Here is a 27,420-nt window from a genome sequence, read left to right on the forward strand (position 1 = left end):
TCTCGACTCCAGCGTGTCAGGCCAGGGCTGGTCTCTCAATTCCTAGGAAAGACGAATACGGGGTGGGTGTCACCTTGGAAGATCAAACATCTAACCCAACCAGCAGATAGATGGTAGATTGACACTCTCCAAGTAAATGTGCTGCTGGACCCATCTTTATACCCCTGGGGGTCCGTATCCTCTTTCTTATCTAAGAGGCCAAATTCTACTGGTCCGTTTTGTGGCACCAGTTCTTACAAGCAAGTTTCAAGTTAATTTACACTTGCAAGAGAGATTGTGAGTACCAGACATTTTTTACTGGGCGAGAGATTACTCCCCCTGCGGACGGCTGTGTGTTCGTATCAATATGGGTTAAGTCAAGGGCACTCCTTGGCAGCCTCTTGGTCAGCAATTGGCATATCTCTATTTACAGCCATTCACGGTCACACAGCCTGGGCCTTTTGCTCTGTGTGCCCTGTATGCTCCAGGCAAGCAAAAATGGATGTTACAAGGGGGGTTCCTGTCTGGCTACACTCTGGTAAGCAAACATCTGGGCTATGTCTACACTTTTGGGTTCTTGTGCAAGAAGTTTTGCACAAGAACACGTCCACACTGCCATGTGTGAGCTGTGCTTTTGTGCAAGTGCATCCATGGCGGTGTGGATGCTCTCTTGTGCAAGAACTTTCCAATGGCCATTTTAGCCATAGGGCTTTCTTGCACAAGAAACCCCTGCCGAGCATCCACCCTGCCCTCTTGTGCAAGAGCCCCTGTGCAAGAGGGCTTACACCTGTTAAAAAAAGTGCGGCATGGTAAGAGAGGGCTTATTGTAGCTCTTGCACAATAAGCCCTCTCTTACCATGCCGCACTGTAAATCTTTTTGCGCAAGAGCAAGCGGGCAGCGTGGACGCTCTGCGGATTCTTGCACAAGAACCCGCCAGTGTAGACATAGCTCTGCAGTTGAGTTTAAAAACTGTATCAAGAGGCCGGGAATGACATTATAAAGACAATATTTCAGGGTTAGAAACTGGAGAGGGGATTTTATGCCACCTCAGAGATTGTTGACACAGAACACGGCTCTTGGCTTCAGCTGCTCCCAGCTATCGTGGAAGAAACACATGCTACCTTTAGGGTTCAAGACAGACAAAACCACCTTAATAATCCAGCTTTGGGGGGGGGGTTGTCACAGATGGCAGGGAGTCATCCCTTACCAATACAAGCCCCTTCCTCACACTCAAATGCCTGAGATATTTATACCTTCTTACAAAGTCACAGTGGAAATTTAAAGAGAAAAGAGGAAGGAAGGCACTTTATCCTTAAATGGTAATCTCTGCTTGACCTGATAACAAATTGCAAGCAGTGCAATTTTTGTTTGTTTGTTTAACAGCATTGTGGTTTCTTGCTCAACTTGCTTAGGAAGCTCGCTTCTGACGCAGGATGCACTGCGTATGATTCAGTCTTTGTCCAGGCTAGTGAGGCCTACCTCCACAGTATGTATTGGAAATAAATATTTTACTTAATTTAAAATAAAGTTTGATCAACTAACATGAGAAGGTTAAAAGGTTTAATCTCTTTAATAATTTAAATGCAACTGCCCAGATGCAGCCCTAGAAAAATGGCTTGAGTAATTGTGTCATTAACAGTGAGTTTCCATTAGCAACAGTAATCTACAGAAGGTTTGCAGAGGGCAGGGCTGTGATTAGCTGGGCAGGGCCGGGCCTGAGCACCGCTGAGGGAATCCACTCAGGGCAAATTGCTCAAAACCAGGACTGCTGACAGCCCTTGACTGGAGACCTTTCCAAAATAGGCCACAAACCAGTCACACTGAGCACTTCAGCTGCCAATCCAGCCTGCAGGAAGCCTCATGAGCAAAACCCCTCCAATATCCCAGCTCTTCCTATGCCACAATCAGCCCTGGGCTTACACACAGGTGAGGGGTTATAGAGCCCAATCTCTCCAACCCAGAACAGATCCACCCAGTTCCAAAGAACCAGCCATGAATCCCTGGTCAATTTATACTTCAGATCTTACCCACAAGATCACAGTGGACCAATCCTTTAGAATCTAAAGGATTATTAATAAAAGAAAGAAAAGGTTGAGAGTAGGGCTGTTAAGGAGAATACATTATATACATCAATCAGCAAGTTCTTGATGCAGTATCTTAGTGGAGATGTTACAAACTACTAGCATAAGTATTTGGCGTACATCCTATGTCAGGATGGGTCAGCAATCCTTCCCATGTCTCTGTCCTTAGCAAGGCTGCATCTAGGATAAGTAGCAAGACGGAAGACAAGATGGAGCCCCCCTCATAGCATTTGATATTCATTTCTGGTGTCTCCCAAGCTGGAGCTAGTCACATGGTCAAGTGACCTGTTTCATATGCCAGCAGCCATTGTGCCCTGGCTGCTTTGCAGCTTTCCACACGCATTCCTCAGCTGTGTATTGGCCACCCTGAGAACCATTGTCCTTGGAGCCATACGCATTAGCATAGTAACTCATTGGACATTCCTTCCTCATGACAGGCAGTCCATACACAACATCAGCAGAGCCCATAGTCATAACTCTGATACAAACTCCAAACAAGTACATGAATACCACACATAGAATCAGCACAATATCAGCTTTCATTTGACACCTCGCATGGCCCACTTTGTACCAAATTTGGGGCAAACAGTTTCCCGTGAGCACAGCAATGATCTTAAGGTGAGTTTGCTCACCTTAAAATTCAATAACGTGACAGGGGCCTCAAGAAAGGGTTGGGGTCTTGAAGAAGGATCTGTGATGCAGAAATAGGCAGAAGTCTGTCCTGGGGGAAGGTGCAGTGTGTGGCCAAGAGAGAGGATGCAAGAAAAAAGGAGGGTGTCAGTGCAAGCTGGGGGTGCTGGCTGCTGGGGGGAAGGGAATTGAGGAGATTGGGAGGGAGTGTCTGGGAAGGACAGCAAATATTACCTGGCTTTGGGCCCCCTTGAAGCAACATCTCCAGTCACACTGTCCTTGTCACACTGGAGGGAGGCTCTACTGCTGCAGCAGCAGCCACACAGACTAGGACCAGCCCCGGACACCAGAGGCACCACTACTGCACCCATTCACTCCATGGCTGGAGGTGTTGCTGTTGCAGCCATGCAGCCCAGGACCAGCCCCAGAGGCAGCCCTGACATGGCCATGTGGCCCTAGAGGCCAGCAGTGCAGTGGCAGCAGTGCCTCTAGTGCTGGCCTCAGGTTCTGTGGCAAAGACTCAACCTAGCGCTGCCTCCTCTCTAGTGGCTACAAAGCACGAAGAGGGGTGGGGCTAAGCTCCTTCCCCCTCAGCACATGCTCATTTGGAGGTGGGGCCTGGCACTGCCTTGTGGACAGGATCAAAGTCTTAGGAAGGCTGAATTCTGCCAACTGAGAACATTTTGCTCACCACTACTATAGGGTTTCTCACCTATGTGGGTTCAACTATATACAAGGCTTGAACTATCACTATAGCATATCCCAAAGTCAGAGAAGTTAAATGATTTCACTCCTGTGAGAGTTCTCATTGATAACTAGATGTGACCTCTGACTGCAACATTTCCTACAGTGAGAGCAGTTGAATAGCTTCTTCCGTATGGGTTTTCCTATGTCTAACAAGGGTATTGGTCTGACTGAAGCTTTTCCCACAGTCAGAACAGCTGAAGGGTTTCTCTCCCGTGTGAACTCTCCTATGGATAACAAGCTGTGACCGGTCACTGAATCTTTTCCCATAATCAGAGCAGGTGAAAGGTTTCTCCCCTATGTGGGCTCTCCTATGGATAACAAGGGTTGAAATGTCACTGAAGCTTTTCCCACAGTCAGAGCAGCTGAAAGGTTTCTCTCCTGTGTGGGCTCTCCTATGGGTAACAAGGTATGACCGCTGACTGAAGCTTTTCCCACAGTCAGAGCAGCTGAAGGGTTTCTCTCCTGTGTGGGCTCTCCTATGCTTGGCAAGGGTTGACCTGTGACTGAAGCTTTTCCCACAGTCAGAGCAGCTGAAGAGTTTCTCTCCTGTGTGGACTCTCCTATGGATAACAAGGTGTGACTTGTGACTGAAGCTTTTCCCACAGTCAGAGTAGCTGTAGGGTTTCTCTCCTGTTTGGGCTCTTTCATGTTTAATAGGAGTTACACAGTCACTGCAAGCACAAGGTGAATGTTGATGGGGGATTTCCTTTTGAACAGTTTCTGTGATTGTTTTCAACCTTCTGCTCCTTTGACTGGATTTATCCTGTCCTGCTTCTGGATGGTTTCCCTGCTGCCTTTGTAGACTATGCTGACTCTCACGAGTCTCTCCTTGCTCAGGACTCTGAGAAACATGCCCTTCATATCTTTCCACTAACACCCAACATGGAGCCATTTGCTCAGGTCCTTCCTGCTGAAGATTCCTCTCACTGTTCTCATTTAGCATCCCATCACCTGCTGGGATAGACAGAGAAACCACACAGGAGTCATTCCCTGTGCTGAGCTGAAATAAAAATTCTGAATTGTGAATAGAAAATGGGGACAAAGCCAAAGAATGGCTGGAAACATACAATAATCATGAGCTGAGTTCACTCTGCTCCCCCATTACTCTTTTCCCATCCGGCACTCTGAGCTTGGAGTTGAAGACAGGCTGAAGGGCCAGTCAGACTTGATGAAAACACACAACCAACATCTGCTATGAGAACACAGCCATTGGTTTGAGTCAATTTAGCTGATTTCTCACCTGTGTGGGTGTCACTGATGATCTCCCCTTCCTCACAGCCTTGGAGATCCGGGATCTGCAGCTCTTCCCTTTGCTCCACCCAGAAGAGCACATGAGCTTTGGAGACTGGAAATCCTATTCAGGGAGCTATTAACCAAGTGCTGATCTTGTTCATTAAGGTCTGTGCCATTCCTGCTTCCAAAGCCAGGATCTGAGTCTCCTACCCAGAGAGGCTCCTTCCCCACCTTCCAGAGACTGGTCTCTGGCTGCTACAAGATCCCAGGACACACTAATTCCATCCTCCCTCCGCCCCACCACCATATTGGGAATAGCCCAGTTGACTCCCATGGGAAACTGAGCGCTCTGCTGCACTCTCCAGTATACAACTCAGTCTCCCTTAGGGCCTGTTCTATACTTGGGCAGGACAGGAACACACTGCTCATAAGGGGAGAGCTCTAGGATTTTCAGGACTGATGGACACCTCTAGCCAGGACTCATATTTGAGCTGCCACATGTGAGGTCACTAGGGCTGGGAGGGAAAGGATCCAGCAGAGCTCTAGAGCCCTATGGGCTCTGTCCACAAAGCTCTTGGCTGGGGGCTGGACTTGCCCTGCTCTTGGGCTCAGGTGCTCTACTTGAGCCAGAAGGAGGCAGGGGAATTGTCTGATCAGGAAAATGAATCCTTGGCTGGCCACTTCAGGTACTGCCTATGGTCTGCACTCCTGATCCTGACTGACTGTGCCAGGGTGGGCCCTGTCAGCTTCCCACAACAACTGTCAGTCCTGCAGACAGCCAGGGCAGTGCCGGCCTGTTCCTGTGGCCAGCCAAGGTGGAGACAGGATGGGCTGCTTCTCTGCTCCTTGTAGATGCTCCTGCAGCTCAGCTCCCCTTCTGCAGTCTTGTTTCAGTCTTGTCAGCAACATCAGCCCTCCTCTTGTGGCCAATTGGGCCTGCCATTTGGTGCCCCTCTGGCTTGCACAGAATCTACCAGAGGCAGGGAAGGACTCTGAGTTGGCACCTTCCTTCCAGAGACTCAGTACAATAGCACAAGGAGATCCTGCAGACGCTAAGAACAGCTGCACCCAGCCTCACAACTCTGGTCCCTGCTGTTCCTGCCTGGGCCCTTCCACTGACACTCCGGCCAAGGCACAACATGGACAAGATGGTGGGAACCACAATGAGAGCTTGGCTGTGGGAAGAGCAGAACCGCTATTATGTCACTGAACCTCCTCTCACACAGCAGCCAGGATTACTGGGACAGATACTGCTGATATTGGGGGTTCGGGCAATGAGGGACCCTGAACCAAACCCAACCCAGCTGCTCCAGAGCCCACCCAGCTTCTGTTACACAATTGGGATAGGAATCCTCACCGAGCCAGCTCACAGCCTCGTAATTCTCCTGCATCACATCCCTGTAGAGGGCTCTCTGGCCCGTGTCCAGCAGAGCCCATTCCTCCTCAGAGAAATACACAGCCACCTCCTCAAAGTTCACTGGCTCCACCACGGCTATTTCCTGTCCCTGGCTCTGCAGGCCGAGGGCTGAGCAGGAGACAGACATAGGTGTTCTGCAGCCTGTCAGGGGGAGAAGGGGAATTGGAGACATTTCAAAAAGGGTTTTAATCCTTTCCACACCTCAATTCTGCCCAGACTCTGTCCCTGGTGGAAAACATGCTGGACTCTGCAGTTTTGGGTAAACGTTGAGTCTAGCTATTCCATAAACTCCACATACGAGTTAGATCTGAAGGCCGTATTTATTTCTCTCAATACCTGGCTTGAGTTACATTACTTTGCCTGTAACAATGGGATTCAGTTCTCAACACCCAGGCTGTGTCTACATTGGCACCCTTTTCCGGAAAAGGGATGCTAATGAGACCAGTCGGAATTGCAAATGCCGCAGGGACTTAAATTTTCCCCGCGGCATGTGCATGAACATGGCTGCCGCTTTTTTCCGGCTTGGGGCTTTGCCGGAAAAAAGCTCCATTCTAGACAGGGATCTTTCAGAAAATAAAGCCTTTTCTGGAAGATCCCTTATTCCTCTTAAAATCAGGAATAAGGGATTTTCCGGAAAAGGCTTTATTTTCCGAAAGATCCCTGTCTAGACTGGTGCTTTTTTCCGGCAAAGCCCCAAGCCGGAAAAAAGCAGCAGCCATGTTCATGCAAATGCTGCAGGGAAAATTTAAGTCCCTGCGGCATTTGCAATTCCGAAGTGTCTCATTAGCATCCCTTTTCCGGAAAAGGGTGCCAATGTAGACACAGCCCCAGTGTTTCTGCTAACAAGCCAAATATTCATCTGCCTGAATGTGGACATAGGTTTAATTTAATTTCGGCTGCTGTATTTATAATCTTTAGTCTTCATACATTGATTTGCAGCCCAAACTTCGGATATCTCATCTGACACAGACTTTATAAATCCTCTCCATAAGAGAGAGGAAATAAAGTTAATATGAGGTTTCAAATGCATATTATTAAACATGTGTGCCGAGAGTGTTTGCAGGATAAGGCCTTACAATTCATGGATTCATGGCATCAGAAGATATCCTTAGCCATGCAGTCTGTCCCCTCTGCAGCACAAGCCATTATACTTAGCCCAGCTACCCAGGCACAAAGCTGTTTCCCCACAGCATGTTTTCTAGAAAGTTGCCTAGTGTTGATTGGAAGACATAAAGAGATGGAGAACTTTGCTCATTTGTTTCAGCAGCTAATCCTTTTACCAATAAAATTGTTGTGCCTTCTCTCTAGCCTGAAATTCTTCGGCTGCAGCTTTCAGTTATTGACTCTCACTGAACTGTATCCACTAGACCAGGGGTGGGAAATTCATTTTGTTTGGGTGAAGGGGAGGGCACTCCAAGATTTTGGAAAGTGGTTGGGAGCTGCACTCTTCCAAGACATTAAGCAGGAAATGGAGCGTATGGGATGGATATTGGGAGAAGAAGGGAGCTTTGGGTAAAGGGTTGGGATGCAGGAGGGAAAGAGAGGTCTGGAAAGGAGTTTCGGTGAAGGAGGCAGGTGTGATCTGGGGCACTGGATTAGCAACTACTCATGAGATTTAAAGTAAAGTTAATATAGAGAAGCAGCTAAGTGGACAAATAAGGGGCTGAGGGTTACTTGGATGCAGGAAGAGAAGAAAGAGTTTGGGTATGTGGAGTGGGAGCCATGAGGAGTAACAGTAGTTCAAATTACAGATCCTGATTCGAACTATCTACTCCGTGCCGCATGTAGCCGCGGGCACGGAGTATGCACTAAGGGGGATTTAAAAATGGCGGCACCTGGCAAGATGCAAATGAAGCCCGGGATATTTAAATCCCAGGCTTCATTTGCAACTTCAAATGCCTACATTAGCCACCCTTGTTTGAACGAGGGTGGCAGTGTAGACATACCCTGAGGCAGGAAGGGAGCCTGCTCAACCCTCACACAGGCTGCGGAGCCATGTGGGCATGTGAATAACTATGAGCGAAAGGGGAGGGGGCACAGTGCTTCCTTTCTGGCCAGAAACCAGCCAATGAGATTGTCCTGGGGGTGGAAGCAGTGCCTGTAGCCTTTCCACTTCACCTCCGGGCTCACCTTCGCTTTGAGTGGCTTGCAGATGGGAAGTAGCAAGCATGGAACTAGCCCATGGCCACCAAGCATCAGTGGGCTGCATCCGATGTCCTGGCGCGCTAGATGGGCTGTATTTTGCCCAGGCCTGCACTAGACCGAAGCGCCCTTGCGTATCCAGCAGTTTCTCACCATAAACAAACTGATACCGTGGAAGCCAGTCAGCTCTCAGCCTATTTATTGTTTGAAACCAACCCCATATTGAAACTGACTGAGCAGTGAAATCTGAGCCTGAAGCTGGCATCTGTTGTGTGCTTTAACTTCACCTCTTTAGCATCACACCCGTAGATCAGGGTTTCTCAAAGTGTCTGCAGGTCCCCATGCAGTGTCTCTGGGGCTCCTCACTGATCAGTGGGTGAGATTTAGGGCTGTGAGCACCGTGGTCATTGGGTTTCGTTGGTAACTTCAATGACAATCCCATGAAGATGTTTTCACGGGAATTCTCTCATCATTTAAAGAATCTCCACCTGCAAACTCACCTTGTCTGAAAGCTCCCAGGGATTTTCCTCTTGCTCTCTCCAGTGCAGAGGACAGAGTGTCTGGTGGAGGAAGGGATAAGAGAGGTGAGATTCCAGGCTCTCCTATTTATAACAATGTCCCCAAGCTGAACTCTGCATTTCACTTGTATCAGAGACCAGAGACACACTCAAGTGTTTAGTATGAAAAGGTCTGAAACCTTCTGTGTCCTCTCTCGCTTGGGCACCTCCCAGCAATGGAGCCAACATCTCTGCAGCCTCATCCCTGCCCAGGAGACACAAACTGAAAGTGAGATTTACTTTTCCCTCCTCATCCCCTCCCACCTGGTTTCTCTCAGTCACTTACCACCTCTTGTTATAACCTAGACCTGTGCTGGGGCGAAGACGTTGCCATGACATTAACTTTACCTATTTTGATCCCTTGACACCAACGGGAGGCTCAGAGTTTGTAAACCCCTGGTTCTATCTGCAAGCAGTGGACTCTGTTTGCTCAGTGCCTCTAAGGAGAGCAGCATGATGGGGCCGTCATTCTCCATGTGGGAATCGAGGCAGGGGATGGTTGGCTTCAGAGGCCAGATTGAATAGTTTCTAATAGTTAAACAACTTTCCCCTACTCCATCCCTTCTAGGTACCTTTGAATTCCCTCAGAGACTCCGACAGAGCAATCGTTTTCTGGGAGAAAGCATTGACTTGTTCTTCCAGTTCAGGGGAAATCTCCTCTGGCAGCTGGAACTGCCCCGTCTCACACCTGGACAGAAACAATTCCATGTGATTCTATTTCATTTACAGATGATAAGATTTGGCTAGGAAGTCTCAGCTCTAACAGGCCTGGAGTTAGAATTCCTTGAATTCCCCCAGCCTGAGAGCAGGGGCAACACAGTCCATGGCTGTGCAACCTTCTCCTGAAAGGTCCAATTGCTGTTCTTCACCTCTGGCCCGGAGACACCAGCTGGGGACAAAAGTGGAATTGAGTTTCAATGGCGAATTCACTCTTTAGCTTCCAGGCAATGAGGGACAGGATGTTCCCAGGTGAAGGGCTGCAGGAATCTGCCCACTAGGAACCAGACTGAGACACGAGCTTCTCCCTCCCCTGCTCCTTCCACACAGGTCTCCAAACAGCCCTCAGGTAGGACAGACTCTGTGTCCCTGCTGCCCTGGTCTAAATGTACCCAGTGTCCAGCAGTGAGAGACCCATATTCCAGCCCCACAGTCCTGAGGCAGCCAGTCCCCAGGGAGGTGACAGCCATAGGAAATATCTGAAGTCAGACTGTGCCCCTGAATGGGGAATTCCAGAGTCTGCTGTGCAAGGGTGAGACCCTCAGAATTAAGTGAGTCAGAGACATTTCTATCCAACATCTGGCTGTAGGGCCTTGGGGAGATGTGGTGCCAACATCAGCTCCAAGCTCTTTCCCTGCACTGTGCAGTGTGAAAGGAGTGCGAGACACCTACCAGTTCAAGGTGTTTTTTATGTCCTAGAGAAAAGAGACAGAAAAGAATCTCAGCTGCACTGGACACACACAGGGAAGGCATTTTGCAAATATGGGGAAGAGACGCCCTGACCTGGTCCCAGGGCCATAGATTCCGTGATCTAATGGGGCTTTGCCATTTCTAATAGCTTGGGGCCTGTGACTCTGCAAAGCACAACAGTCACTCGCATGGCAGCAATGCACACGCCGAGTTACACCCAGATCGGATGGCTGGACCCCAGTGCTTGTGCCTGCATAGTGGGTCTCCCTAGCTGAGGAGCAGAAGTTATGAGGGGTGGGAGAGAGGAGCTGTGAGGGGATGGGGGCAGGGCGAGAGGGGGAGGGTTGAGGGAGACAGGTGTCCAGTTTGGGACTGGAAGCCCCTGGCCCAACAGGCTCCTGGAGATGCCAGGCAGCGCCACTGGCCCAGGCTGTCAAAAACCCAGTTGGTGGCTCCACAGGCTCCCTACCAGCCCCTGTGCAGCCTGTGGGGAAGTCCCTGAGTCGGCATATCCGGCTCTTAGCATTGGAGCAACTGGGGGGGGGGGGGGGGAAATCAGCTGGGCCAGGGCAGGGCAAGAACCACTCTTGGGCAGAACAGTGAACAGGGTTGGCCACTGACCAGGCTCCCTAACTTTAATCCAAGCCCCTTCCCTTCTGCCCCCCTCTCGCACCCAGTTCCTCCAGTGCCTGGCTGGAACGGCTGCCCCACTGCCAGCCCTGCTGCTTGGCATGGTGCAGTCATGGGGCCAAGAGCAGGGGAATCCTCAGGTGTGGAGAACAGTTGGGGCTGGATGGGGGGCCTGGAGTGCAGGGGGCAGGAGAGAGGGATGGGCCAGAAGATGTCTGGCTCGGGGGTGAAGTCACAGCTTCTCCCAGGATCCCCTCAATGTATTGTTCCCAGCATGGTATATCAATTGGGGGACATATTAATGTGGCTTGGGTTTTTTTGGGGGAGGGAGGGGGAGGAGGTGTCTTTCATCTGTGTTTTCAACAACAGGGTTTCATGTTGATAAGCTGAATTTCAGAAAACTGATGACGTCCCCGACAGTGATAACAACCGTGAAATAATTGTACCAAAACACCAACACTGAGCCTGCCACTTGCAGAATCTAGTTTCATTTATAGATGTAGTACATGAAGAATCAAATGACCCACTTTTGCCAGGCCCACTTTTGCCAGATGCTAAGCACTATAAATTAAAATTGAACACTCAGCAATTGGAGCAAAAATGGTGGAAGCAGAATGCAAGCCACAGTTCATTTGGTCATGCCAGAAAGGATGGAACTCTGTGTTCACGGCTGTGGAGAGAACTCAGTGCATTCAGAATGAACAAGAAAGGTCCATGAGAAATGTGTTCCCAGGACTCAAAATTAGTATGCAAGAAGTAGTTCTTCGCTTTATGCTTTTCTTTTTGTTAAAGCCCTCCCCCCACCCCCCGCTGATCTTTCTGTATTTTTATTAACATTACGTATTGGCTGTTCAAAAGGCTGAATCTAGCAGAGCTGGTTTTATTGGCAGAATATGCCATGGTTATGGGCCCATTGGTGAAAGCACTACATATTATCCAAGCACAGAGAAGTACACTAATGGAATGGAGTGCAGCTGCGTAAATAATACCAGCTTCAGGGGGTAGCAGAGTTTTTTTTGTCTCTTTATCCTGTGCAGACCAACAGTCTGGTAGCATTTTATAGATTAACAAAACATATATGTGGTATCACGAGCTTTCATGGGAACAGCCCACTACTTCAGATGACTGGAGTTTTGAGTTTAGGCTGTGCAGAGCCAAAATAAATAGGTCTGTACAGCCTAAACTCAAAACTCTGGTAATCTGAAGTAGTGGGCTGTGCCCACGAAGGCTCATGATACCATCTATCTGTTTTGTCTATAAAGTGCTACCAGGCCATTTGTTGTTTTTTAGGTTTAAATTATACTTGATGGTTTCAAAACTGCAAAGGAACAAGATGCCCTCTTGAGGCCACTGGTAGATGCACTTCAGTGCACCATTCAGAAATGTTTTGGTGAAATAATTAAGGACCTGGAGCTAATAGCAACTGACATCTTGATGCCAAATATTAGGACCACTTGGAACACACATGAAACTGGGATTAGAAAAGGTAAGACTGTCATTTTAGACAAATGAAACTACAAAGAAGCTTGATGGGTATTTGGCGTCTTCAGGAGAGACCATGGAGCTGCTGCACTCTTTTTCTAGAATTAGGGAGCTGTGCGCCAGGGCCAACAGACCTCAGTCTCCAGCAGCTGCCTGAGAGAGATTCTTCCGTGTGATGGGACTCATTTTTTCATAGACAAGCAAGGATTGATCAATTTGAAAAAAGATGCTCCTATGGTTGAACAAACATTTTGGAAATTAATCATTACAACGGAAATATGCACACCGTGAATGTGGACAAAATAAATACATTTCTGTAATCTGACTTGTATTTAATTTGGTCCCTCTTCATCTTTATAAATGAAGGCAGTGAGTATCGTTAAATTCCATCATTGAAAAATGTATAGTATAGGTGTGCATATAATATAGAATTATAAGTGTTTATATAGCTCGTGTTTGTGTGTGTTAGTGGTGACCAGCAAGAACTCGGGTAGTTAAGCATAGGGTTCCATAGGACAACTAATGTTTACCTTTGCATACTTAAGTACAATTAAGATATGATGCTTTTGAACTTTCACTGAAGTAGTTTTACAGAATATTACTTTGATTTTTACTTACATTTGTTTCGAAGTAGCAGGACTTTGAGTTGCATTGCACAGAGTAGTGACAGTACAAGGCATTGCATTTGCACAGAGGAAAACAATGAAAATGGGCTGCAGAGACAGGAGAGCAATTCTGAGAGTCCCGGGAATAAGACAAGAGAAAAGCGATGAGACTCTGTCCTGTCTTTAGCTCCCTTTTTACATTGCAAACACCTTTCAAATGCAGCAGCACAAACACACAACTCGAGTGGGCCGGGCGAAGTGCAGGAGGGTCTGCAGCCTCCTGAGCCTGCCCAGCGCCTCCCAGGTGAATAAGGGATTAAAATAAATGTTGAAGGAAATACAAAGGCCCCTGGCCAGGGCCACTCTGTGACTCGCGCCTCATCCCCACTGGGGAAGCTGCTTTAACCCCCCCCCCCGGGGCTTTGCTCTCGGTGTTGCAGAGTTTACCTGGCGCCCCTCCCCTCACCAGAGCTGAGTCTGCCCAGACTCCGCCCCCTGCATCTGCCCCGTCCCCCGCCAAGTCCACGTGAAGCCGCTTCCCCCTCGAGACACTCACAGCGCGCGGGCAGAGAGACGGGCCAGGGCTCCGCCAGAACCGCTGCGCATGCGCAGTGCCCAGGCAGGAGCCCACAGTGGTCTCTCAGGTGAGCATCCCCCGCCCCCCTCCACCCCGGGACCCACCAGACGCGCTGGACAGAAGCCGGGACTGGCCCACGTGGGCATCTCTCGGCCCCGCCCCCGCAACAAAGGGCCGGTCCCAGCGCCCCGCGCGCGCACCCGCCGCAGCCTCCCCGCCCGCGCAGCCACGTGGGGCCCAGAGCGAACCCTGCAACCCCAGCAGCGCGCGCCGGCCCCGCCCACCTCGGGACACGCCCCCGCTCCCAGCCCGGCAGGGAGGGAATCCCCCGGGTCGCTACACGCGCTGCAAAAGCCCCGCCCCACCTGCGAGCCGGCCCGGGCTCCGAGAAGCGGAAGTAGCCTCTGGCCCGGGGCGTGGCCAAGCAGCGCCCGGTCTGAGCTAAGACCTGGCGCCGGCGTCTGAGCGGAGTCACGGAGCTGCTGCGCATGCGCGGTCTGACGGGCCATTCTACTCCGCCGCGGCCGGGTTTCCGGCTCCGCGCGCGGGCAGGGAAAGGGACCAGACTTCGCCGCGGTTACTGCGCATGCGCCGCGCTCCCTGAGCCGGGAGCCGTTGTGAGGGGCTGTTATTCGCTCCGGGGCGGAGGGGCCGTGCTGGTGGGTCCGGCGCTGGGTATCGCCCGCTAGGGGCGGGTCCGGCTGGGCAATGGCCCCCCCGCCGCTGCGGTCGCCCCCCCGCCTCGGGCTCTTGGCGCTTCCTGATGCTCGCGCTGGGCTGGCGGGGGGTGGTGCTAGGGGTGTGAGGGGCTGCAGAGTGTGCGGGGGGGGGCCCTGGCCTGAGGGGCGCAGCGATGGGGGGGCGGTTCTGGCCGGGGCAGTTAGCGGGGGAGGCCCAATGGACCCTGCAGGGGGGGAGCGAAGCTTTTGGGGCTTTTTCGGTTTTTAATTTAGATGTTTTTTTTTCCCTCAGTGCTGGTAACTCACCCCCGTCCCCCCACAGACCTGCCCCTCCACTGCCCCAGTCCCCCAGCCCAGAGGCAGCCATGGCTGCAGAGAGCCCCGTGGAAAGTGTCCGGGAGGAAGCGCCGCGTCCCGTCTGTCTGGAGGATTTCACAGCCCCTGTCACTCTGGAGTGTGGGCAAAATTCCTGCCAGGCCCCCCTCAGCCCTCAGGGCAGAGACACTGAGCAGCAGGGACCCCTCCAGCCCAACCTGCAGCTGGCAAACGTGGTGGAACTAGCCAAGCCGCTGAGTTTCCAGGCAGCAAAGAGAGCAAGACGGGACGGGGTGTGCGGGGAGCACCAGGAGGCTCTGAAGCTGTTCTGTGAAGAGGATCAAACTCCCAGCTGTGTGGTGTGTGACAGATCCCAGGCTCACATGGTGGTGCCCTTACAGGAAGCTGCCCAGGAGTACAAGGTACAGAGTGGCTGTCCAGTGTGAAGGGAAATAACATTGTGTTTTAATTACAGGCTAATTTCACTGACTGTTACCAGCCACACATGTGAACCAACCGGTGTAAAGCAGTGGTCTCCAGCCTTTTAAAGTAACACTTTTTGAATTTAAGTGCAATCCAGGATCTACCTCAAACCCAAATACCCTTGCCCCACCTCCTTTGTGACCCTTTTCCGAGGCCCCGCCTCTGCTCATTGCATCCCTTCTCCCTCCCCCATCTTATCTCCCTTTCATCAGGCAGGGGCAGAGGGTTGGAGTGCAGGAGGGGGTTCAGGCTCTGTAAGGGAGTTTGAGTTCAGGGGGCTCAGGGTTAGAGAACGGGCTTGGGGTGTGGGAGAGGTACATGACTAGAACAGGGATTCAGGATACAGGCTCCAGCTGCACACTGCTTACCACAGGTGGCTCCTCTGTGGAGGTGCACTGGGGCTAAGGAAGGCTCGCCCCTGCACCACTCTCAAAAGCAGCTTACAGACTCCCTCTGTTTCTGGAGATAGACTGCAGGGTGGGAGAAGGAAACAGCTCCAAGGCAAAGGGCAGGAGATATGCAGCAGCAGAGAGAGGGGGCAGCTGATTGGTGGCTGGTTGGTGACCACTTCTGTAAAGCCTTCATGATCCAAGAGATGCTGTAAAAAGTAAATGTTCTGGCTTTGTGGCAACTTATGTCAGGTCTTTACAGATACCTGATGTGGGAAATGTTTCTCTGAGGCTCTAAATCCTGAAACCCAGCCCTCACTGGTGGCAGGAAGGGTGTTTGCACTAGGGAAGATGTTAATAATCAGAGAGGTTTAGATTGCAGGAGCTACAGGCCACTCTGTCAGTGAGCTGCCTTGGGACTGTAGAAGAGGAGGTTACAAGCTGTTACTGATTGGATGACCAGGAATAATAATCTGTCATTTGCCTTATAGAGCCGCAATGACATCTGGGCCCTGCACAATACCCAGCATGGGAAAGTCCCTGCTCTGAGCAGATCGCAGTCCAGTTAGACAAACTGGGAAGGGAAGGTGGGGCAGCAAGTTGCTCATAGTCGCCAAACACATCAGGGATAGAGTTCGGTCCTGGACCCTAATCCAATTGTTAGACTACACTGCTCCCTGTCCCTCAGCATCACTGAACAGTGATGAAATGTGGCTGTTAGGAGAGAAAGATGCCTTGATAAAGCCCTAGGCTCGGCAGGGAGAAGAGGTTTCCCACTGGCATGCTGAATTTCTGGTCTGCTCTGTGAGGGGTTAAACTCTGATGCAGCAGCTGGCACTAGATGAGGTTGCTGGGCTGGATGCTGTGTGGGGCCCCGAGCACCTTCACTCCACCCATAGCAGGGTTTCAGGAAGCACAGGTCTATGCCAGGCAGAACTGGGATTCAACTGGATTGTAGCAAGAGTTCAAACTGGTTAACTGATGAGCTAATGTTTATCGGTGCCAAATACCGGTTAAACTCCCCACTGCCCCTGAAGTTCCCACTTGCCTCTGGCAGCTAACGTCAGTCTGTAGCTGCTGGGCGTTCCCATTGGCCAGCAGTTCTTGTGGCCACCCTGGCAGACCTCACAAGAGATCCCTGGCCCCAGGAGAGCCCATTTCCGCTACCAACCCTGCCTGTCAGCAGGTTAAAAAATACTGTCTCCGATAAAATTGTAATCGGTTACGTGATTAGAATTATTAACCACCTGCATCATTCTTTATGAAGGTGCCACCACCGATCTGTCCCCCATGGTCGTAGGTGTCCTGCTGCATCCGCAGTCTTATCCTGTGTATTTTTCTATGGACAAAGCCATGTCCAGGGCTGAGTCCCTGCTGGACAAGGGCAGAGTTCCACAAAACTGGGACTCTCTTAAAGGCAGATAAATGGTCTCCCAACATCTAATGTGGTTTGCCCTCGTGCTTATATGTTTCTTCAGGAAAAATTGGAGACTCATTTGAAGACTCTGAGGGAGGAGAGAGAAAAGCTGCAGAGAAGGAAAACAGCAGCAGAAGGGAAAAGCCAGGAGTATCTGGTAAGTGCTTGTGGCTATGGACCAACAGGGACTGGCAGTGGGAGGGCTGTGTTAGGAGGCAGACTCCTGTGTGGCCTTGGTGAGGTTGGGCTTGTTTGTGTTTCTCCTGGATCATGAATTGCTGGCTGAGATCCATGTGTAGAAAGGCCTTGAGCATCCGTGTCAGTGCATGAGTTAATGTCCATCCTTTGTGGCTTTCCCACTCATCCTCCCCAAGTGAGCTGAATGTGCCGCTGAAGGACTGTCTGCTCACTTGGTGCATTTATATGTTTGCTTCTTTTTCCTCCCTGGGTATCTCTGTCAGGCTGGTGCTGAGTCCTGCCTCCTGGTGCTCTGGATATGAATTCCCAGAGCCCGTGAATAACAAAAGATTCTGCCCATGACAGACATGGGAACATCCCTTTCAGAGGGACACGGGGCAAAGGAGATGCTGGGAGAGACACATCTACCTAGTAATCACAAAGAGGCAAACTTTAGAGCTTTCCAAGAAATTCTCCCTACTGCGCATTCAGCTCCCCGTGAAAGGGCCGTGGGCTCCATCCATGCCCCTGACCAGCCCTTTCCCTGTTTTCACACAGAAATGGACCCAAGCCAAGAGACAGATAATTGTGGCTGTGTTTCAGCAGCTGCTGCAGTTTCTGAAGGAACAAAAGCAGCGACTCCTAGCCCAGCTTGAGAAATTAGATGAGGAGATTGTGAGGTTCCAGTTTGACACTGTCAGGAACCTCTCTGTGCAGATTTCCCGTATCAGCGAGGGGATCGGGGAGCTGGAGGGGACATGTCAGAAGCCAGAAAGGGAATTCCTGCAGGTGAGACTGAGGGACAAACATCCCAGCTCCTCACACAGCGAAGAGAGGCTCCTGAATCAGACGTGCTCGGTCCCAGTTGACAGATCTCAGTGTAACACCTTGTGCATTGCTGCCATGTGAATGACTCTTGTGCTTTGTAGAGTTACAGGCACAGATCTATTAGAGATGGCAAAGCCCCATTCACTCAGGGGATCCATGTTCCTGGGGCCAGGGCAGGGCCTCTCTTCCTAGGTTTGCAAAATCCCTTCTCAGAGGTCCCCTGTGTGTGTCCAATGGGGCTGAGATTCTTTTCTGTGTCTTTTTTTCTAGGACGTCAGAAGCGCCCTGAGTAGGTACGTGGCTCTCCCTCTCTTCACACTGCACAGAGCAGGGAAAAGGCTTGGAGCGGATGTTAGCAGCACATCTCCCCAGAGCTCTACAGCCAGATGTTAGACATGAATTTCTCTGACGCATTTAATTCTGAGGGTCTCATCCTCGCACTTTAGACTCTGGAATTCCCCATTCAGGATCAAGTGTTTCTTAGAGCTGTCACCTCCTTGGGGATTGGTTGCCGCCGGACTGTGGGGTGGAACATGGGCCTGTCACTGCTGGGCACTGAGCACATTCAGCCCAGGACAGCAGGGATCAAGAGTCTGTCCCACTCGAGGGCTGTTTGGAGACCTGTGCGGAAGGAGCTGGGGAGCTGGTGTCTCAGTCAAGTCCCTAGTGGACAGATTCCTTCAGCCCTTCACGTGGGAACCTCCTTTCCCTCAGCATCTAGAGGCCAAGGAGTGAGTTGGCCATGGAGACTCTATTCCCCTTTACTCCCCCAGCCAGTCTCCCCAGGGCAGAAGTGAAGAACAGAAATGGGATCTTTGAGGGGAAGGTTGCATGGCCATTAGATGTGTTGTCCCTGCTCTCAGGCTGGGAGAATTGGAGGCCTGTTAGAGCTGAGACTTACTAGCCAGAACTTACCAGCAGTAAGTGACATACAATCACAGTGAATTGTTTCTGTCCAGGTGTGAGACGGGGCAATTCCAGCTGCTGGAAGAGATTTCCCCTGAACTAGAAGAACAAGTCAGAGGTTTCTCCCAGAAAACGATTGCTCTGTCGGAGACTCTGAGGGAATTCAAAGGTACCTAGAAGGGATGGATGAGGGGAAAGTGTTTCAAGTATCTGAGACCATTGAATCTGGCCTCTGAAGCCAACCTTCCCCTGCCTCAATTCCCACATGGAGAATGACGGCCCCATCACACTGCTCTCCTTAGAGACACTGAGCGAACAGACCCAACTGTTCTTATGTTCTTATGTATGTTCTTATGTAACTGCTTGCAGATAGAGCCAGGGGTTTGCAAACTCTGAACCTCCCATTCAGAGATCAAAATGGCCAAAGTTACTGTGATGGCCACGTGTCCCACCACCACTGCTCCAGGATATGATAAGAGGTAGTAAGTGAGTGAGAAGCCAAGTGGGCGGGGGTGAGGAGGGAAGAGTAAATCTTATTTACAGCTTGTCTCTCCTGGGACAGGTGTGAGGCTGCAGGGATATTGGCTCCATTGCTGGGAGGTGCCCCAGTGAGAGGAAATGAAAGTTTCAGACTCTTTCATATTAAATACCTGAGTGTGTGTGTATCTGGTCTCTGATACAATTGAAACGCAGAGTTCAGAGTGGGATATTGTTATAAAAAGGAGAGCCTGGAATCTCACCTCTCTTCTCCCTTCCCCCATTAGACACGCTGCCCTCTGCACTGGAGAGAGCAAGAGGAAAGTCCCTTGGAGCTTGCAGACAGGGTGAGTTTGCTGGTGGAGATTCTTTAAATGAGAAAATTCTTTAAGTGATGTGAGAATTCCTGTGAAAACATCTTCATGGGATTTTCATTGAAGTTACCAACCAAACCCAGCGAGCACGGTGCACAGAGCCTTGAATCACCCAGTGATCAGTGAGGAGCCCCAGGGGTGCTGCATGGTGACCTGTGGACATTTGGAGAAACACTGGTCTATATGTTTGTGATGCTAAAGGGGTGAAGTTAAAGCACAAAACGTTCGGCACCTTCAGGCTCAGATTTCACTGCTCAGTTTCAATATGGGGTTGGTTTCAAACAATAAATAGGCTGAAAGACTCCTTCACCCAAACTCCCTCCTAGACCCCCTCTATCTGTCCTGTATCCCAAACCGTTACCCCAAGCATCCTCCTTCTCCCAATGCCCATCCCGGATCCTCCATTTCCTGCATTTATGTCATGGAAAAGTGCAGCTCTCAGCCACTTTCTATTTGGCCCCCCATGAAAATTTGGCCCACCTCTTCGAATGGATATGGCTCAGTGAGAGCCAATAATTGAAAGCTGAAGCCAGACTCTTTCAGACTAGAGGAGAGGCACAAATGTTTGATAGGGAAGCGGATTAGCTGCTGAAACAAATGAACAAAGAACTGGTGGATTCTCCCATCTCTTGATGTCTTCAAATCACTGGGGGACTTTCTAGAAAATACACTGTGGGGAAACAGCTTTGTGCCTTCGTAACCGGATTAAGTGTAATGGCTTGTGCCACAGAGGGGGTCAGACTGTATGACTGAGGATATCTTCTGATCTCATGAATCTTAAGATCTCATCCTGCAAACACTCAGTGCAAGTGTTTAATAATAAGCACACGTATTTAATAATAACACCACCATTCAGCTGCTTAACGTCACTGATTCTCTATTTTGGAAAGGGATTATAACGTCTCTGTGAGATGAGAGCAATGTTTGTGCTGCAAATCTGTGAATGAAGACTAAGAGTTTTAAATACAACAGCCTGCATTTAACCTATGTCTATGTTCAGGCAGGTGAATATGTGCCTTATCAGAAACACTGGGTGCTGAGAACTAAATCCCATTGTTGCAGATGCAGTAATCTTGTAACTCAAGCCAGGTGCAAAGAGAAATGAATATGGATTTGGGATCTAAGTCCCGTGTGCTGTTAATGGAATATGTAGACTAAAACTTTTGTCCACAGTGGCAGAGTCTAACGTGTGTCACGTCACTAGGGACAGACTGTGGGGAGAATGGGGGTGTGGAAAGGATTAAAGCCCCTTCTGAAATGTCTTTAATTGGCCTTCTCCCCTGCGAGGCTGCAGAACACCCATGTCTGTCTCTAGGGGTACGTCTCCAGAGGCATGTAGATTAGGCTACCAGACATAGTAAAATGAAGCGGCGATTTAAATAATCGCCGCTTCATTTAAATTTACATGGCTGCCGCGCTGAGCTGACAAACAGCTGATTTGCATGAAGCCGGCCGGCGCCATTTTTAAATGCCGGCTAGTTCAAACCCCGTGCCACGCGTCTAGACGCGGCACGGAGTAGCTAATCCGAACTAGCTACTCCGTGCCGCGTCTAGCCGTGCGGCACAGGGTTCGAACTAGCCGGCATTTAAAAATGGCGCCGGCCGGCTTCATGCAAATGAAGCCTGGGAAATTCAAATCCTGGGCTTCATTTGCAACTGCGGATGACTATATTACCCCCGCTAGTTCGAACTAGCGGGGTAGTGTAGACATACCCTATGACATGCTGTTCTTGCCAGTGGGAGGGGCTGGATGCTGGGGCTGAGGGAGGGTGGGTGAGGCAGTTCACGCTCTGTGAGTATTTTATCCGAGGTAGCTCTGTAGTAGAGAAACATGAGCAGAGCTCTCCTTGCATTTCAGGCACAGGTTGGGTTTCCTTTCAAAAGTTCAGCTTCACACTCTCTGGGGCTCACTTGCCTCTGTGTGCAGTGGAGCTAAATCACATCATCTGTGTTGTCTTTTTAGAGTGAAATATCTTTGGGTAGGGACTTTTTCTTCCTGTGTGAATGTCTGGCTTCATGTTCAGGAGAGCTGTGTTCACTTCTCTGCCCATCACAGTCTTCCTGTGTGACCTTGATCAAATCCCTTAGACTCTCTAGCTGTGTCTAGACTGGCAAGATTTTGCACAAAAGTGGCCACTTTTGCGCAAAAACTTGCCAGCTGTCTACACTGGCTCCTTGAATTTGCGCAAGAACACTGACGATCTAATGTATGATTGTCAGCTTTCTTGCACAAATACACTGACGCTCCCTCTCGGGAAAAAGCCCTCTTGCACAAATGCTTTTGCGCAAGAGAGCCAGTGTAGATAGGTTAAAACTGTTTTGCGCAAAAAAGCCCCAATGGCGAAAATGGCCACCGGAGCTTTCTTGCGCCAAACCACGTCTAGGTTGGCACTGATGCTTTTGCACAAAAGCATCTGTGCCAATCTAGATGCTCTTTTCCGCAAATGCTTTTAACGGAAAAACGTTTCAGTTAAAAGCATTTGTGGAAAATCATGCCAGTCTAGACGCAGCCTCTGTGTGCAGTCACCTCTCTCTTTAATAGCTATTATAGTGTGTCCCTGTTTCTCAGGGCTGGGAAATATACCTACATTAAAGAGGGATAATGCTTAGCACAGTGGGGTCCTAATTTATACCAGAGTTCCCAGGTGCTGCTGTGATTGATAGTTTTGCTTCCCGCAGCAACTGCAGTGCCATTAGAATTGCTGCTAGTGCCACAGAGCGTTGTTATGGCTGTTCAGGGTGGCTCTTTCTGGAGCTCTGATGCCAGCAGCACTGGCAGAGCCTGCGGCTTATCCATGCAGCACAGTTCAGGATTGCCGCTAAGAAAGATCCAGGCTCCATTTGGAGGCTAAGGCACTTGGCCAAGTTTATTGTGAAAAGGAGCAGGATGCTAGTGTCCCAGCTCCTTAGGCACAGGTATAGTGAGACTTGTGCCAACCCAATAACGGTACCAATAAGTCAGCAGTGAGAATGCTGCCCCTCAGCCAGCATCAACATGCCCCTCCTGTGACTTCTCATATATTGACACAAACAAGATGCATGTTCCATGTGTTCTACCCCCTTAGCCTTCTGCCTGTTTGTTTGAACAAAACATCCGTATCCATTATCCCCTCATCCCGCTCTTGTGCACAAGGGTCAGTGTCTTTCTGAGCCATCTCTTAGGATTGTGTTTGCAGCTACTGTGGAGATGTGTGTTGATTGGCCTCTTCCTGCTCAGGAATGCGCTTTCCTGGTTAGTTGGTCCCCAGTGTTCCACCATTCTGCCAAAGCCCAGCCTGTTCTAGTTCAAAAAGAATGGACATACACAGCTGCAATAAACCTTTTGCGAAGTGTGCTGAGTACCACGTCAATGTGAATGTTCTGATGTGATGACTATGATTATTTTATTTAACAGCAGTAGCACAGTGATCTCCATGGTCATGTCACAGGTGGATCTTCTGAACAGAAAATGAAGTTCCAAGAAGGGGTGGGGCCAAAGCTGAGGGAAACACGCTCACAAGGTGTAAAGGTGATAGATGCTGTGCAGCCCTGGAGGGGCACCAAATCAAAGGCCAGGCTGGCCACAAGAGCCGGACTGGGAAACCACACAAAGGCTGCTGCTGGCAGAGTAGAACGGAGGCTGCAGAGGGGGAGCTGAGCAACTGCCACAAGCACCGGAGAAGCAGCACGGCCCAGCTCTGCCCTGGTTTGCTCCAACAGAAGCCCAGCACCACCGTGGGCAGCCATGAGAATGGCAACTGTTGTGGGCAGCTGGCAGGGCCCACCCAGACACAGGCATTTGGGATCAGGTGTGTGGCACATAAGCAGGGCGTGAAGCAAGCAGCCAAGGATTCACTTAGATGCTCAGGCAACTTCCTCTGCCTCCTCCTGGCCCAAGTAGAACATCTGAGCCAAAGATCAGGGCAAGCCCAGTCCACCAGCCAGGGGTTTTGTGGACAGAGACTTGGGGAGCTAGACATCTCCTGGGTCCTTCATCTCCAAGTCCTAGTGACCTGCCATGTGGCAGCTGCAGTCTGAGCCCTACCTGGGGACCTTGGTGTCACACCTTCATGCCCTCACTAGAACTCCCCTTCTGAGCAGTGTGTTGCTGTCCAGCTGTGGGATTCTGGGCGGATGGACCAGGCTGTGAGGGGATCTGAGTTGTACCCTAGAGAGTGCAGCAGAGCGCATAGCTGCCCTGAGGAATGAGCTTTGCCATTCCCAAGGTGGGGGAGTGATGCATCTTTACTGCAGGTGAGTGTGTCCTGGGATCTTGTACCAGCCAGAGCCCAGTCTCTGCAAGGTGGGGAAAGGAGCCTCTCTGGGTGGGGGACTCGGATCCTGGCTCTGGAAGCAGTAATGGCAAAATCCTTAATGAACAAGATCAGCACTTGGTTCATTGCTCTCCAAACAGGATTTCCAGTCTCTGAAACTGATGTGCTCTCCTGGGTGGAGCAAGAGGAGGAGCTGCGGGTCCCAGATCCTGCAAGCTGTGAGGAAGGAGAGATCATCAGCAATACCCAGACAGGTGAGCAATCAGTTAAACTGACTCAGAAACCAATTTCTGTCTCCTTATAGCGGATGTAACTTGTGTGTTTTCATGAACTCTGACTGACTGTTCAGCTTGTCTTCAACTCCAGTCAGAGTGTGGTGGGCGAGGAAAGGCTGGGTTCTCTTCTCTGTGGAAGGGTTGTAAAGGAGGACAACGAACTCAGCTCCTGATAATTTGACCATTATTTGAGCGTGTATCCCCTTTTCTATTCCGCTTTTAGAGTTTCCTTGCAGTTCATCGTGGAGAATAACTCCTGTCTGGATCATTCCTTTGTTCCAACAGGTGACGGGACACTGACTGAGAACCATGAGAAGAGCCTTCAGCAGGAAGGACTGGAGCAAGTGTCTCCATGTGGACTATTACTGAGACGATCTGAAGGACATGTTTTCCAGATACGTGAGCAAGGAGAGAGCTGTGAGAGTCAGTATAGCCCAAAAAAGCAGCAGGGAAACCATCTAGGAGAGGGTAACTCCAGTAGCAGAAGCACAGGGGAGAGAAGCACAGAAACCGTCCAACAGGAAATCCCCCATCAACAGTCATCCTGCACGTGTAGTGACTGTGTAACTCTTCTTGAACATCAAAGGGTCCATACGGGAGAGAAGCCCTTCAAGTGCTCTGACTCTGCGAAAAGCTTCAGTGAGCACTCACACTTTACAGACCATCAGAAAATACATACAAGAGATGCACCCCATAACTGCTCTGACTGTGGGAAAAACTTCAATACAAATTCACACTTGGTTATCCATAGGATGGCTCATACAGGAGAGAAGCCTTTCAATTGCTCTGCGTGTGGGAAAAGCTTCGGTCAGAAGTCAAACCTTGTTACCCATAGGAAGAGCCACACAGGAGAGAAACCCTTCCATTGCTCTGACTGTGGGAAAAACTTCAGTAGTAGCTCAAGCCTTGTTGCCCATAGGCGGAGCCACACAGGGGAGAAACCTTTCAGTTGCTCTGACTGCGAGAAAAGCTTCAGTCAGATTTCACACCTTGTTAGACATAGGAGGACCCACACAGGGGAAAAACCCTTCTACTGCTCTGACTGCGGGAAAAGCTTCAGTAGTAATGGAGAACTTATTACCCATTGGAGGATCCACACAGGAGAGAAACCTTTCAATTGCTCTGACTGCGGAAAAAGCTTCAGTCAGAAGTCAAACCTTGTCACCCATAGGAAGAGCCACACAGGAGAGAAACCTTTCCATTGCTCTGACTGTGGACAAAGCTTCAGTATCAGCACAAGCCTTGTTAGTCATAGGATGACCCACACAGGAGAGAAACCCTTCTACTGCTCTGACTGTGGGAAAAGCTTCCGTAGAAGCTCAAACCTTGTTACCCATAGGAGGAGCCACACAGGAGAGAAACCTTTCAATTGCTCTGACTGCGGGAAAAGTTTCAGTCACAGCTCAAGCCTTTTTGACCATAGGAGGACCCACACAGGAGAGAAACCTTTCGATTGCTCTGACTGCGGGAAAAGCTTCAAAAGAAACTCAGAGCTTGTTACCCATAGCAGGATCCACACAGGAGAGAAACCTTACAATTGCTCTGACTGCGGGAAAAGCTTCAGTCACCGCGCAAGCCTTTTATACCATAAGAGGACTCACACAGGAAAGAAACTTTTCAATTGCTCTGACTGCGGGAAAAGCGTCAGTCAGTGCTCCTGCGTTACTAGCCATCAGAATTCATACAAGAGTGTTGCCTTATAAAAGCTCTGATTGCAGAAAAGGCTTCAAACACAGGTCAGACTTTGTTAAAGATTAGACAGTCCACAGAGGGGAGAAAACCATTCAGTTATTCTGACTGTGGGGAAATCTTCAGTCAGAGCTCAAATCTTCTTAGCCTTTGGAGGACCCACAGAGGGAAGAAACGTATACCCTGAGTTCCCTTTAAGCTGCCTGGCCAGGTGGCTGTGGTCCCAGAAGACCCCTTGGGGAGGGCCTCCTGGGGTACTGACCTGTCCTCTGCCACTCACCTTTCTGCTCTCTGGGGCTTCTCATCACCCGGTCCTGCTGGGGCAGCTCCTTAGTCTCCCATGGCCAAAGCCCTGAGCTGAGATTCCTGCCCCCATCCCTGCCTCTGAGCAGCGGTACAGATGCTGAACCTCTTCAGGTCTGAGGAGAGAGCAGTTTAGGGCCCAGCTTCCTGGGATTGCACTCCCCAAAAAACGGGGTAAGCCCCATTTAGCAATGAAAGGGGAATGTGCACACTGATTGCTCCCATAGGTAGTAATTGTTTACACTGGGCTTGATAGTAAGTAAAAGTGGTTTTATTAAGTACAAGCTGTAGGATTTAAGTGGTGATAAGTGAGAACAGGCAGAGCAAAGCAGATTACAAACTCAAAGGTAAAAAAAAATGCTTTGTTAGTGCTACACTGAAACTTCAGTACAAACTTCTACAAAGTCCCCCTAAAACCTCTTTTCCAGCTGCCCCTCCAAACCAGGGCTCTCTCCCACCCTGGGGTCTTTGGCTCCTTCCTTCAGATGCGGCCCAGCCAAAAGACGAAGTACTCCAGGTGGTTGTTATTTCCAAATAACGGCTTGCTGTGTAGACATGCACTGTAATTCCGAAATAAGGCTGCTCTGTAGATGCATCCCAAGGGTCACTCACCGGTGGCCTGGGCTCCCCAGATTCATGAATCCCAGTGTGGTTTCTGTGGTCCTAAGTCCGGCTTCTGAGGGCTGCAGGAGAAAGACCTGGTGTGGACAGGGAAATCCCAATGAACCTCCCGGCAGAGCGTGACTGGTACCATCTCAGAGCCCTGGTTCCGTCTCTGGGTATAGTTCCTGCTGGGCCTTTTTGGACTACTCCAGATCATTTGTTCAGGTGAACTTGTGTTTTTGTTTTAGTAGAATGACATATAGAACTTTTTAACTAACACAGACATGTAATGAGGAAAGAAATAAAGCAGGTTTAGCCACTGCAGAAGAAAACAAGTAAGTTTATTTATTTCCTAGATTCTGAGTCTTAAAAGATTTCCTTATGTTTCACTCTTATAAATGTGAACGTGTTGAATAACCTACCCTGTGTTGTGGGTTTTGTCTCTCTGTGAAGGCCATTGGGTCATGCACTTTGATCTCTGGTTAGTTAGATGTGCAGACAGCACAACACAAATGAGAACTTACCAGAATAATGCATCTGAGGGAGTGGGTCTTTGCCCACGAAAGTTTATGCTCCAACACGTCAGTTAGTCTATAAGGTGCCACAGGACTCCTCGCCGCTTTTGCAGATTCAGACTAACACGGCTACCCCTCTGATAACTTACCAGAATGTTCATTGTATTTTAACCATATGCTAGCCTTTGCCACAAGCTCTGTGTGCAGTTTAAGCAATGACAATGGTCAGTGTCTCTCAGCAGTGGGGC

The 27,420-nt window shown here is 50.0% G+C and overlaps 2 protein-coding genes across 4 annotated transcripts; one reads left to right on the forward strand and one right to left on the reverse strand.

Annotated features, from left to right (window-relative positions):
- Positions 1–822: 822 nt before the first annotated feature.
- On the reverse strand, positions 823–13,949 carry LOC142821500 (uncharacterized). Its single transcript, XM_075912628.1, has 7 exons — positions 13,854–13,949; positions 12,925–13,041; positions 9,360–9,475; positions 8,731–8,790; positions 6,029–6,229; positions 4,679–4,792; positions 823–4,392 (listed from the first exon to the last, which is right to left on the reverse strand). Exons 2-7 carry the CDS (start codon positions 12,984–12,986, stop codon positions 3,536–3,538), a joined length of 1,410 nt encoding a protein of 469 aa, XP_075768743.1. The 5' UTR covers positions 12,987–13,041; positions 13,854–13,949; the 3' UTR covers positions 823–3,535.
- Positions 13,432–27,176, forward strand: LOC142821489 (uncharacterized). Of its 3 annotated transcripts, none has more exons than XM_075912543.1 (8): positions 13,432–13,555; positions 14,461–14,905; positions 16,834–16,929; positions 18,048–18,070; positions 18,737–18,852; positions 19,448–19,507; positions 23,928–24,041; positions 24,348–27,176. In XM_075912543.1, the coding sequence occupies exons 2-8, from the start codon at positions 14,534–14,536 to the stop codon at positions 25,763–25,765; spliced, it is 2,199 nt and encodes a 732-aa protein (XP_075768658.1). In that variant the 5' UTR covers positions 13,432–13,555; positions 14,461–14,533; the 3' UTR covers positions 25,766–27,176. The 3 variants fall into 3 exon arrangements, with proteins under 3 accessions (XP_075768658.1, XP_075768657.1, XP_075768656.1); XM_075912542.1 differs by lacking the exon at positions 13,432–13,555 and adding an exon at positions 13,882–14,147; XM_075912541.1 differs by lacking the exon at positions 13,432–13,555 and having other exon boundaries at positions 13,882–14,905.
- The last annotated feature ends 244 nt before the right edge of the window (positions 27,177–27,420 follow it).

This window comes from Pelodiscus sinensis, chromosome 31 (genome assembly GCF_049634645.1).
Source record: "Pelodiscus sinensis isolate JC-2024 chromosome 31, ASM4963464v1, whole genome shotgun sequence".
Taxonomy (NCBI): domain Eukaryota; kingdom Metazoa; phylum Chordata; order Testudines; family Trionychidae; genus Pelodiscus; species Pelodiscus sinensis.

What these genes read in the sequence shown, in the direction of transcription:
- LOC142821500 (XM_075912628.1), bottom strand. Translation starts at nt 12,986, where the DNA reads ATGCCTTGTACTGTCACTACTCTGTGCAATGCAACTCAAAGTCCTGCT. An exon ending in CCTGGGAGCTTTCAGACAAG is followed by an intron (nt 6,230 to 8,730) that starts GTGAGTTTGCAG and finishes TCCCCCTGACAG; the next exon opens with GCTGCAGAACACCTATGTCT. An exon ending in CGAGGCTGTGAGCTGGCTCG is followed by an intron (nt 4,793 to 6,028) that starts GTGAGGATTCCT and finishes CTCCCTGAATAG; the next exon opens with GATTTCCAGTCTCCAAAGCT.
- LOC142821489 (XM_075912541.1), top strand. Translation starts at nt 14,342, where the DNA reads ATGGGGGGGCGGTTCTGGCCGGGGCAGTTAGCGGGGGAGGCCCAATGG. An exon ending in AAGCTGCCCAGGAGTACAAG is followed by an intron (nt 14,906 to 16,833) that starts GTACAGAGTGGC and finishes ATGTTTCTTCAG; the next exon opens with GAAAAATTGGAGACTCATTT. An exon ending in GACTCTGAGGGAATTCAAAG is followed by an intron (nt 18,853 to 19,447) that starts GTACCTAGAAGG and finishes TTCCCCCATTAG; the next exon opens with ACACGCTGCCCTCTGCACTG.